This window comes from Podarcis melisellensis, assembly GCF_964234715.1.
Source record: "Podarcis melisellensis genome assembly, chromosome: 3".
Lineage (NCBI taxonomy): Eukaryota > Metazoa > Chordata > Lepidosauria > Squamata > Lacertidae > Podarcis > Podarcis melisellensis.
This window is the reverse complement of record NC_138530.1, coordinates 60,760,097-60,772,760: the sequence shown is the minus strand read 5'-3', so window position 1 is coordinate 60,772,760 and position 12,664 is coordinate 60,760,097. Positions and strand designations below refer to the sequence as shown.

General features: G+C 41.6%; 1 protein-coding gene across 2 annotated transcripts in view; it reads left to right on the top strand.

Annotated features, from left to right (window-relative positions):
- The window catches only part of ARFGEF3 (ARFGEF family member 3), a 74,382-nt gene that overhangs the window by 28,398 nt on the left and 33,320 nt on the right, over nt 1-12,664 (top strand). For both annotated transcript variants that reach the window (XM_081907023.1, XM_081907022.1), the window contains exons 5-10: nt 4,786-4,854; nt 5,703-5,825; nt 6,547-6,589; nt 7,283-7,361; nt 9,336-9,440; nt 11,405-11,729. In XM_081907023.1, the coding sequence (XP_081763149.1) occupies nt 4,786-4,854; nt 5,703-5,825; nt 6,547-6,589; nt 7,283-7,361; nt 9,336-9,440; nt 11,405-11,729 (744 nt within the window). The remainder of the gene's footprint in view (nt 1-4,785; nt 4,855-5,702; nt 5,826-6,546; nt 6,590-7,282; nt 7,362-9,335; nt 9,441-11,404; nt 11,730-12,664) is intronic.

Genomic DNA, 12,664 nt, shown 5'->3' with positions numbered 1-12,664 from the left:
AAGCTTTCCCCACCCATGACTGAGAGAATATTATAAAGAGCACCTGAAATACCCAGCAAACTGTGGGAATATATATATATATATATATATGCTTTCGTAGATTTTCACGGGTACAGGAATGCAGGTTTTGGTGTCCTCGGGTGTCTTCCCGTGTAAAAGTTGGGGTGTCTAGGCGACGTTTCGACGAGGTCTCACTCGTCATCTTCAGGCTGGTGCTTTCGGCTTCTTGTTACTGGAACAGAGCAGGATCTCAGTGTTTGAGTTCCTATAAATACTGTTGAGGGGGTGTGGTGTATAGCCTCCAATGTTCTGGGCAGAGAGGAAGTTCCCAGGCTAGTGTGCCTTTTCTTCTTTTGTTCCTTAATTACTTGAGGGATATCTTGAGTGATTTCTTGAGTGATATCCTGAGTACCACTTAGGTGGGTCATTAGGTGTGGATTAGTTGCTAAAGTCTTTGTGTCTTGACCTCTTGAACTTTGTGAAGAGTTTTTCTGAGAAGATGGCTGTACTGCACTTAGTTGTGCTCTGGCTTGGCTTCGTGTATAGGGGCGAGCTGTGGTTTTGTGGCCTGTGTCAGCCAGATCTGTGTAGGGATTGCAGGGGGGTGCAGCATCCGGAGGTGCCACCATGGTTTGGCTACTGGATGGTGTCTGTAATTTATCTGTGGAGAGGGTCTGGGTTTGGGTCTGGTGTGGTTGATTGGTGATGGCGTTCTGTGTGCCTCTGGATCTGGTGTCAGTTTTTGTGGGGAGGGCTAATTTCCAGATGTCTGGCAAAGGTCAAGACACAAAGACTTTAGCAACTAATCCACACCTAATGACCCACCTAAGTGGTACTCAGGATATCACTCAAGAAATCACTCAAGATATCCCTCAAGTAATTAAGGAACAAAAGAAGAAAAGGCACACTAGCCTGGGAACTTCCTCTCTGCCCAGAACATTGGAGGCTATACACCACACCCCCTCAACAGTATTTATAGGAACTCAAACACTGAGATCCTGCTCTGTTCCAGTAACAAGAAGCCGAAAGCACCAGCCTGAAGATGACGAGTGAGACCTCGTCGAAACGTCGCCTAGACACCCCAACTTTTACACGGGAAGACACCCGAGGACACCAAAACCTGCATTCCTGTACCCGTGAAAATCTACGAAAGCATATATATATATATATATATATTGAAACAGGACCTACGGACAGGCAAGTCCTTGTATAATGGGCAAATTTCACAACAGAATTCTAGAGCTGGCTAATACCCCAAGGAATGTATCTCATATTCTTCATAGCCTTAATTCTTACCTAGTTGTATGACTGTGTTGTAGATATGCTGATTATTCCTTTCTTCTACAGTGGTACCTCGGGTTAAGAACTTAATTCGTTCTGGAGGTCCGTTCTTAACCTGAAACTGTTCTTAACCTGAGGTACCACTTTAGGTAATGGGGCCTCCAGCTGCTGCCGCACAATTTCTGTTCTTATCCTGAAGCAAAGTTCTTAACCCGAGGTACTATTTCTGGGTTAGCGGAATCTGTAACCTGAAGCGCCTGTAACCCGAGGTACCACTGTATATGCCTGTATTAATAACACACCATTGTTTCATGTTTGTTATACACAGACCCTTGCCTGCATCGCTACTGGACATGCATTTCCCCCCCTTGTTTTCTCTCCCTTCATTCTCAGCATATTTGATTGGAAGTGTTATTACATTTGGTTTATGAAGTTGCCATTATACCCACCTCCCTCTGAATATGGGTGGTCTAGAGCACATGATTGGAGAAAAGCTCAAGCAGCTCTGTACATTTGCGTAGATGTGCGCATCTGATGTGAGGGTCTGTTGCTTGCTAGCTGACTGTTTAATTTAGCAACATGGAATGCTTGTCACTTAGTGTGTAAGGAGGTAATCATGCAAATAGATGTGGAGAAAAAATGATTGGGGAATTGGTGTTATAGCTGTGAAAGCTGCAAAATACCAATACACTTGTAGATTTTCAAGCAGTTATTTCTTCTATGATATACTTTTGTGTGTTTGTGTGTGGCATGTTTCACAATAATATATAATAGACTGTTAGTCTCCCTTGCCCTTTCTGAATAATATCTCTTCTTTCCAGTGTAGTGAAGGATGGACAGATTTTTAGGTATACAAAATACTCTGTAAAGACTTAACCTGAAATGTTTCTAAAACAACAGCCATGAGCCTTTAAGATTTGTGGGCTTAAGATTTGTGATACTTGAGAAGAAGAAGAAGAAAGAATTTAATTGGGCTTCATGTTACTTCCTTTTAGTTAGGACTAGGAATTGGGGGGGGGGGGTTGCATTCATTTTATAAAGCTGTTTTTGTGCAATCCTGCAGGCTATAAACAAAAAAAGCACAGTGGAGTCTATAGGCCATACAGAAGTACTTTAAAAGGGACGCAGGTGGCACTGTGGTCTAAACCACTGAGCCTCTTGGGCTTGTCAATTGGAAGGTCAGCAGTTCGAATCCACAAGATGGGGTGAGCTCCTATTGCTCTGTTCCAGCTCCTGCCAACCTAGCAGTTCAAAAGCACACCAGTGCAAGCAGATAAATAGGTACCACTGCGGCGGGAAGGTAAACGTCATTTCCATGCGCTCTGGCACTCGACACAGTGCTCCGTACACCAGAAGCAGTTTAGTCATGCTGGCCACATGACCCAGAAAGCTGTCTGTGGACAAATGCTGGCTCCCTTGGCCTGAAAGGCAAGATGAGCGCTGCACCCCATAGTCGCCTTTGACTGGACTTAACCATCCAAGGATCCTTTACTGTTTACCTTTTTTAACTTTAAAAGGTTGCCTAACCCAGTTCTAGGGGAAGTGGTTTTCGTTCTGATAAAGACGGCATAATCCATTGTTTCTTTTCCTTGTTGATCTGAAAAATCTCATCAGCATATTATCAGTTGTGTGGTCGGGCAACCAAGGAGCAAAGCAGTAGTTTTTTCAAGACAGAAAGCACTCTGGCTGTAATTAAAATCCACATCCTCATTATGGATCACTCATTAATGGAAACAGCATTCATCAGGGCATTTGCAAGAGGACAATCATCCTAATATTGTTTGCTTATTCAGTTAACATTACTACACATAGCAGGCTTTCTCTTTTTATAGGTGAAATTTCTGTTTCATGCTCTTCTTTCCATTTTGTTGAGCAATTTTGGTGCCCTCCTTAAACTGCTCTGAGTTAGAGACCTTGCTCCGGGTATATTGTCTTTTTGAAAAGCAATATTTGTATTATGCACAATATGGCTTTTTTTAGTTGGCACGAGTAATCTGGAATGGGATCCCTAAGGTGATCCTGCAGACAAATTTCTTAGTGTTTTAGCTGCACATTTAAAACCTTTATAATTCTGAGTTTATTAATTGTTAACGAGAATATTTAACTTTCTACTGGCTCAGTTTCTATTTTTTTAGGCCTTCTCAGGCTTTCTTAAACCATTCAGTTTGTGTTAAGAGAGAGCAGAGAAATAATACCAACAGAGGCCACTGAAATCCTGTTTTATTAGAGGGAGGATTCTATTCTAGTCCTCTCTTCTCCAGATAATGTTTGGATAGAATCCTTAAATTTCTGCTTGCCATTTTGCAGATACTTTCTTTAAATTTGCATATTACCACAGTTGAATAATATTTTAAAGCTTATGAAAAGACATCTACAGTATTTTGTGCACTGTTACAGTTTGTAATTGCTAGTCAATAATAGCTAGCATTTTTCCTGGTAACCACAAATTTCCTGTTTCTCGCAACCCAAGGATTGTTAAAGTGTGTGAAAAGACATGCAACAACAACAACAACAACAACAACAATAATAAATTTATTATTTCTAACCCGCCCATCTGGCTGGGCTTCCCCAGCCACTCTGGGCGGCTTCCAAAAAATATTAAAATACTGTAATACATCAAACATTAAAAGCTTCCCTAAACAGGGCTGCCTTCAGATGTCTTCTAAAAGTCTGGTAGTTGTTGTTCTCTTTGACATCGGGTGGGAGGGCGCCACTACCGAGAAGGCCCTCTGCCTGGTTCCCTGTAACTTGGCTTCTCACAGCAAGGGAACCGCCAGAAGGCCCTTGGTGCTGGACCTCAGCGTCCGGGTAGAACGATGGGGGTGGAGACGCTCCTTCAGATATACTGGGCCGAGGCCGTTTAGGGCTTTAAAGGTCAGCACCAACACTTTGGCCTGGTTTACTTTCAGGCTAACCTTTTCAGGGGCCACTGTAAAATCATCCTTCCACAAATCAGAGGCTAGATGGAGATGACCACAACCCAACATTCTGCGCCATCTCAGCTATGATTTGGCTTGCCCTAAGCTTGCTGGGAACTGTTGTAAAGCAGAATTAATATGATGAGTTTTGGCAGAGGGTAGATGCCCCATTTTCAGATTTTTGGGTCATTGGGTTTGATACCAAAATAGACAGTTTCATGTGACATTGAACTTGTCTTTCTTATTACTCCTGAATGAATGGAACCCGTCACTACATGTGATATCCTTCAGAATATAAAGAGCTGGACATGATTTTTCCACCAGGTCAGACTGAGTAGTGACCCCCAGAAGGCGCTCCTTCTTTATTCCTATACTCTCTTCTGGGCTACATGAATTAATCTGTGGGATCCTGCCTCAAGGAGAGGTTTGATTTGCCCCTCTGGTCTGTTTCTGCCTTGTGGTTCTGTGATTAGCAAAGGTAGGACATGTGGTGGACTTGCTTCTCAGTGAACTTTCTAGCCTTGACCAGGGCTTCAGGGCACCTTCCTACTAAAGCTCTTGCCCTCTGTTGTTCCTTTGATTGCAGGTCCTGCTCTGTATAACATACACTCCAACATTTGAGCTGAATGGGAGTTCGGTACTTAAGATTGCTGAGGTGAGTGCTCCTTCTTCACTGGAAGCCAAACTTGGACTATGTTAATAAAAAAAACCTAGCAGTCTGCCACTAGAAGGTGTCTTTAGCAGCTGGGTCAGAGATAAATTACTCAAATGATAAGAGGACCAACTTAATTTGGACTTGTGCATGAATTGAACCTAACTATTGATTGAATTTACACATTCTGTGATTCAATGCTTTTTCAGTTCAGATTCAAATATGTAAAGATGGCATGATTCCAATTCGTAAGACCAAATAATAAAAGAGGATTGGTGGGTAATTTTTTAAGCTGCTGTTAAACTAGGGGCTAGTTCCTACTAAAGTGTTAAGTCTGTGTAAGGGTCTGCGCAGCGATCCCGCTTGCTGTTCTGGCTTGTGGGATATCTGCGCAGCCTGCATTTTCTCTATAAGATGCACACACATTTCCCCTTACTTTTTAGAAGGGAAAAAGTGTGTCTTATAGAGCAAAAAATGCGCTATATTAAAACTATCAGGTAACCATTCAGACTGGAGCCCTAGTAGTTTTCTTACTTGGAGAAATATTTTGGTATAAATTATACTATTTAGACTTGGGTGATTCAGAATTTAGACTGTTGTCAGAAATAGTTCTATGTCATATAACTTTCATTTGTATTTATTAAATTTGTATACCACCCTTCATCTGAAGATCACAGGGTGGTTCACAACATAAAAAAAAATCAGAAAAGATTAAATACATATTAAAATGAAAACAAAACAAACCAACAACCACCCTCCTACTTCTACCAATTATAATTATGTCGGTAGTCTTATTTTATTACATCTATAATTACATTGCTTCTGCTGTTCCTTTCTCCCTTCCCAACCAGGTGTGCATTGAAACCTATGTCTCCAGTTACCATCAACGGAGTATTAATACAGCTGTGCGGGCAACTCTCAGCCAGATGTTGAGTGATTTGACTTTACAGTTACGGCAAAAACAAGAGAATCCCGTGAGTTCTATAGCAACAACAATGGGTTGTGATTTCCTCGCAATGCTACTTATGGCTTCATTCAGACAGCACTTTATTCCCTTTCCCCGATGTTTCCTTACCTGATAATTTCCATGTTTTATATTATCTTTCATACAGTGTAAAAGCCACTTCTGGAAAACTAGCATCCAGCAAATGTTTAGTGCTCCTTTCCATGTTATGGAAATTGCTTCCATGTTAGCAGCCAGAAACTGTTTGCAACCCCATTATCCTGGAAAATCACAGGAGTTTTACGTTGAAATTTTATGTGATGAAATGCAGGGCAATATTCCAGCATATAGTTATTTCCTGCCATTCAAAATTTATCTTGATATGGCACTAAATAAATAAATAAGCCACAGTTCCATACTGCAATACATAATGCAATGTAAAAGAAATGTTGGCATCCAGGATAAAAGTGCTAGCATTATAGTCAGGAAAACTAATGCTATAGTGCATTGGTTTATCTCATATAGAGATAGAAAAAATTTTACAGCCTGGCTTAGCAACAAACTATTGCGGCACTGAAAGCCCATCTGGAAACTCCATAATTCTCCTCTGGATCGGGTTAGAGTCTTGTCTCAGGAGTGGTTTCCTTGATTGCTCATATGTATAGAAGTAGAAAAGTGAAAAGTTGTTCTTCAGTAAACATGGGTACTTTCCCATACCTGTGCTAATCACAATGTATTTCTTTCATGAAAAGGTAGCTGAAAGCCAAGGAGTCCTTCAGGGGTGCAAGAGCCCAGGTATGAGTTCAAAACTACTCAGAAACTGGTTTATTTCTCCCCTTCCACTTCCTTCCCCTCCCATCATGCCTATGCAAAATTATTGTGAATTTTGTTACAAGCCACCCCAGTCTCTGCCAAGCGGTAGCAAGGTTCCAGGGGTCTTGGCCCTTAACCAGAGTTTGTGTTCCTTTGGAATGAGACGCGGCAGAGGTGGCAGTGTCTCTAAGAAATATGGTTTATTCACGCATATTTACATCTGAGTATTATGGCATGTACACCTCAAGAAGGGCTTGTCCTTCCTGCATTGGATCCGGAGGCATCCTAAGCACCATCCCTGTGTCTCTCTGTCTTTCATGCATTTGTCCTTGAAACCCTGCATGGAGTTCTGCTCATTTCCTCCTTCCCAGCAACACTTACAAGAAAGAGCTCCTCCACTTCCGCTTCCATCATTCCCTTCCCCCAACGGTTGGTCGAATCGTTTTCCTCAGTAGATGTTTCATTCCATATTTTGCACCAGAGCATTCAATTAGGGGCAGAGGAGAGTCCTGTCCACATATGCCCAGATAAAGCTTCTCTTTCAATGCCGTGTCTTCCTCATCATGTTCTGTGCAAAGTCACTGAAGTTGGAGATGTTTCTGCAGTTGTCAAAATTTGGTGTAGTTAGGTGTACACATGGCTGCTGCTAATATGTGTCCTTTGCCCCTTTTGGAGATTCTACCACAGAGTCCCTTTGTGACGATGTTGTCTCTGTCTTCACGGTTCTCTGTGAAAAACTTCAGGCAGTTATCAGGTGAGTAATTGTTTCTGAATTTAAACTTAGTGTTTAGGTAGAATCATTCTATGGTATAGAATCAACCTGAACACTGAAGCATCTATTTCAGACTTCTGGTACTTCTTTCCTTTTTAAAGAAAAATGCTCTTCTGCACGTACAGAACAGCTAGAAAAAATATAGAGAGATAATGTTACAGAAAAATGCATTTTTTCCATTCCTCCACTCCCTCACTGGGCTACTTAATCCCATGTAGTGCTCTGCTGTTTCCATCAGCAATACAAAAATGGAAAATGGAAATTTTTTAATGCAAATTTTTCTGTTGCAGAAACTCAGTAGCTTCAGACCTATGAATAAGGCCATTAGTAGGGATTAGTGACACACCTTTCTAGACTTGCTGATATTAGTTTTGGATTTATTACTCCATTAAGGAGTTTTATTTTTTGTCTGTTGTCTACTTGTGTCCACCTGATGATTGAATTCAAAGACAGTAGGAAACAACAATTAGCTATCTTTCAAAAAAAATAATTGTTCCATTAAGCAGCTAAAGCAACTTAATTTTTTCATTTTGTGATAAGACAATGGTAATCCACCTTGAGTATTGCATGCCAGCATGTAATTAGCACACATTTAAGTTAATTAGTCCTTGACGTGCTAGGCTGCGATATATGAACAGAATCATGGAAAAATTATTTGAGAAGTGAATTGGGTAACAATAGAGTAACTCTGATCTACACTGCAAAAGAAGGCATTTCCCATTTCCCAGTAATTATCAGTACTAATGTGTCCTATATTAAGTTTAAGTAATTACTCGTACATCTAAATAACTGTAATTATTTGCATGTAGGATCTGTCTACTTTGTAATTGCAAGCAGTTTATTAGCAGTAGCTTTATTTATATCTATTGCATTTTGTGCTAATGGCACACATTCTTAATTACTGCAACAATCCTGTAAGTGAAGTAGTTGTTAATACTGAACAGCAGTATGCATTATATATTATTATTATTATACTTGCGAAGTGCCCGTTATTATACTGATCAGTGAACCCTTCTACATTAAATATGTTTGGGAGTTTTTACTAAAATATTTTAATTTATTGCTTCGGTGTTTTTTACCATGTTAATAATAATAAAATAATAAATTTTATTTATATCCCGCCCTCCCCAGCCGAAGCCGGGCTCAGGGCGGCTAACAACAATAAAATAATACAACATTCTAAAATCGTTTCATTAAAATTAATTCAACTCAAATTGATGGCAACCATTAGGCTAAAGTTCTGTGAAGATTGCCAAAGGAGGGAGTCAGGCTGTGCTCTGACCAAAGGCCTGGTGGAACAGCTCTGTCTTGCAGGCCCTGCAGAAAGATGTCAAGTCCCGCAGGGCCCTAGTCTCTTGTGACAGAGCGTTCCACCAGATTGGAGCCACAGCCGAAAAAGCCCTGGCTCTGGTTGAGGCCAGCCTAACCTCTCTGTTCCTCTGTGGGACATACCAGGAAAAGCGGTCCCATAGGTACAAGGGTCCTAGGCCATATAAGGCTTTAAAGGTTTAAATGAGCACCTTAAACCTGATCCTGTACCCCACCAGGAGCCAGTGCAGCTCGCTGCGAGGACCCCGTAAGGAGTCTTGCCGTGGCATTCTGCACCCGCTGGAGTTTCTAGGTCTCAAGGGCAGCCCCACATAGAGCGAGTTACAATAATCATGTGATTATTATTTTTTAGAATTCTGCTTGATCATTTTGTGAAATGGGAAGTGATATATACATTTAATGTTTTAAACAGCCCTGAACATTTTCATGAGAAATTGATATTTCTACTTAGGAGAAATTGATTCTGGATAATTGCATTCAGCTGCTTTTATGTCCGTTTTCTTTGCAGAGAATTTTCCTTTTGTATTTTTCCATGAAATAGGAAGAAAAAGTATTTGCTTTTTTATTTGTATTATTGCATCTGGTTGAAAAGAACAAACTGTAAGACACTTTGCTTCCATTTGTCAGTGAGAATCAGCAGTTGCAACTTCTCTTCCTGGAATGCATTCTTTCGATGCTGAATAGTTCCTCTCCTAATATGCACCATCATAAAGGATTCACTGACCTCATATGGTAAGTAAATCTGCTTGGAACCTTTTGGAGTGCAATTCTGTTCAAGTAGTCCTCACTGGGTTCATGGCTTACTCCCTGTTAAAGGAAGATTACATTCTTCAAGACAAACTGGAGTTTTAGTCTTACATAAATGTGCTTAACCTTACTGGAGCAAATATGAAATAGTTTTATGTCCAATCAGGACTGTAAGTGATTCAGGGTTGTAAACCCTGCAAGGACCCTCCACAAGTAGAAGAGGCTCTTCATGTGCTACTACTGACCTTAAGCTTATGGATGGCTCTAAACCTGGATAAACGTGATGCACCAGAGAGGACGGGACTTTGTAGCACATAACTGCTTCTCCTCAATTATTGTTTGAATTCAAGAAGACTAAATCCCCAAAGAGGGCTTTGGTAAATGAGAAATTGTCATGAGTATGTCATTCTCCATGATAAAAGTAACCTTTGGACCTCTTTGCCAGAGAGGCCCTTTCAAGCCTTTCCAATAAGAATACTGTCTCCATTCCCAAGGGAATAGGTGCCCTCATTCATTCAACAGATGCTCATAATACTGCCTCTATATTAAAATTGTGTGTGTAGAATATAGACCGGGGTAGCCTTGGGTCATATGACACAGTAAGCTAAAAGATTATTTGCTCCTCTGCTTTATACAGTTGCACAGCGCAGAGCTAAGTCAGCGCAGAGTTTGTGTGTCATGCAAACCAGGATGTGTGGTTAAGCTCTCATCACACCAGCCATGAGCCACAGCTCTGTTTTAGATAAAACACTCAGCCAAACCTTGGCTTAGCTCATTGCTGAGTCAACATGTTCACCTGGTCCTGCTAAGTTATAGTTTGGCATACAGCGTCGTGCCCAATGTGCTCCCCTCCAGATGTTGTTTGACTCAAACCTCCATCAGCTCCAGCCAGCATTTCCAGTAGTCAAGAATGATAGCCATTCTAGTTCAGCAATATGTGGAGGGCACCATTTTGGCTACTCCTGATATTGTGACGTTTGACTTCAGAAAGGTGTGCCGGTAAAGATATAGTAGCTACATTTATATCTGTATACATATTATAATTCTATTTACATATGCCTCTTCTGTGGTGGTGGGGGTGGTGGTTCAATTTCTGGAGGCATTTTATGAGTGCTGAGTGCTTTACAATGATCTCATTTATAAATGTAACTGAAGTTTGTTGTCCAATGTGAGTACAGTGGTACCTCGGTTTAAGAACAGCCCTCTTTACGAACTATTCAGTATACAAACCCCGCAAAAGCGGAAGTAGTGTTCCGGTTAGCGAACTTTACTGTCAGGGGACTGCCATCGCAACGGGGGGGGGAGGCGGGGGGATACAGAGAGCCTCCTATGCTTCTGAGGAGCAGCCCCTCTTCGAGTGGTGGGGAAAGCCACTCCTCCAGTGGAGCAGGGGAGGAAGGGGAAAGCCGAGCGAGGGGAGGGCTCAAAGATGCTACTGAGAGCCCAAGCACCTCACCTTTCCTGGCTGACCAGGAAACAGGCACGCTGTTTCTGTCACCCAGTTTGCACAGAGGGGTGAAACATAAGGAGGGGAGGCGGAGATTTGGGGTGTCTAAGTTCTTATGCTGGGGGGAGGGGACTGGAAGGGGCCCCTCCCGGAATCTGCAAGTGACTAAGACGGACATGAACTTTGTGGTTCTGCACTGTAAATAGTTTGCACAAAATAAAAACATGCAAAAGACAGGTCAGAGTCCTGCCTGGTTACTCGTGAGCAACCACCTCACCACCTGACATTTACCTTGGTCTACGAATGGAAGCTGAACGGTGGAAGGGCAGGAGGCCTAATTAGGGAAAGTGTGCCTCGGTTTAAGTATGGCTTTGATTTAAGAACAGACTTCCAGAACGGATTAAGTACATAAACCGAGGTACCGCTGTAGTGTGCTGATTCCTCCCTTTTTGCCACCTATTTGTTTTTTCTGTTTCGCTCCCACGCTGCTTTTCTTTTTCAGGAAGCAGCTGTGCCCGGCTCTTGTAGTAATCTTGGGAAATCCAGTCCATGACAAAACCATCACCTCTGCTCACAGCAACATCTTCCACGAAGCTGATTCTCCTTCCTCAGGGGTCTCCGATCACGGCAGAGGGTCAGGTTGCTCTTCCAATGCGCCTGCCCTTAGCAGTCCTGCTGCCCGGACAATCTATTACATTGCAGCAGAACTTGTCCGATTGATGGGATCGGTGGAGTCCATGAAGCCGGTCCTGCAGTCTCTTTATCACCGAATGCTTCTGTACCCCCCACCTCAGCACAGAGTGGAGGCTATCAAGATCATGAAAGAGGTGAGCTAACTGCAAATACCATTTTGTTTGTACCCCATGGATTTCCTTCATTGACCTATCCACCCCCCATTTCCTTTATTGACTGCAAAGAGTTCATATTCAAAAGCAATTCTGTATATAGATTGTTTTCGTATGAAACAATAAATGCAGTGATAAAAGAAGCAGGGGAGGGACACAAACCCAACCGTGACATTTCAAAGTAAAACACAAGTAATTAAAAAGTCTTCATTCTATGGACTCAAAAACTGACTATGTGGAGTTAGATAGCTTATCAGAAAAAAATAAAGAATAAACCAAAGCAGGAATTTGTCTCAAAATGGGAAGTCTTTAAAATATATTTGAAAAATAACTACAGCAGTTTAAACTCTGTCACAGCATTTGAATCATTTCAGTAGTAGCTTCAAGAAAGATATGAGACCTAAGTTAAATCAATAATTAGTTAGATCATAACAAAAGTGTGTATTGGCAACAAGTAATATACAGTTGAAGTAAGGAACAGATGGGAGGTTGGGTCTACAGTCAGAAGACCAATTTTTGCATTATTGTTTTGTAAATAATATTTTGTTCATTATTATTTTCATTTTCTGTTTTTCTTTTCTTTCTTGGTGTATCAACAAAAAGATCAAATAAAAATTATATATAAAAAAGTCTTCATTCTAGAGCTGAATTCAGACAGTGAAGAACGGTAATCTGAGAGGACTCCCGGAGCAATTAGCTCCAAATTCCAGCACCAAAGTCTCTGGCCATCTGACCCCTGCCCCTCCCTCCAGTTTTGCAACATGTGAAGAAGAGATGCCAAGCAGGGCTACTCCAAACTGATCTCAAGGAATGGAGGTGTAGGGATGCTTTAGAGAGGTAGGCCAGGGCTGCTCTGTAACATTTAGGCCGTCAGTGTTGGCAAGCTAACACAGGTTTTATCTGCTTTTTGAAACCAA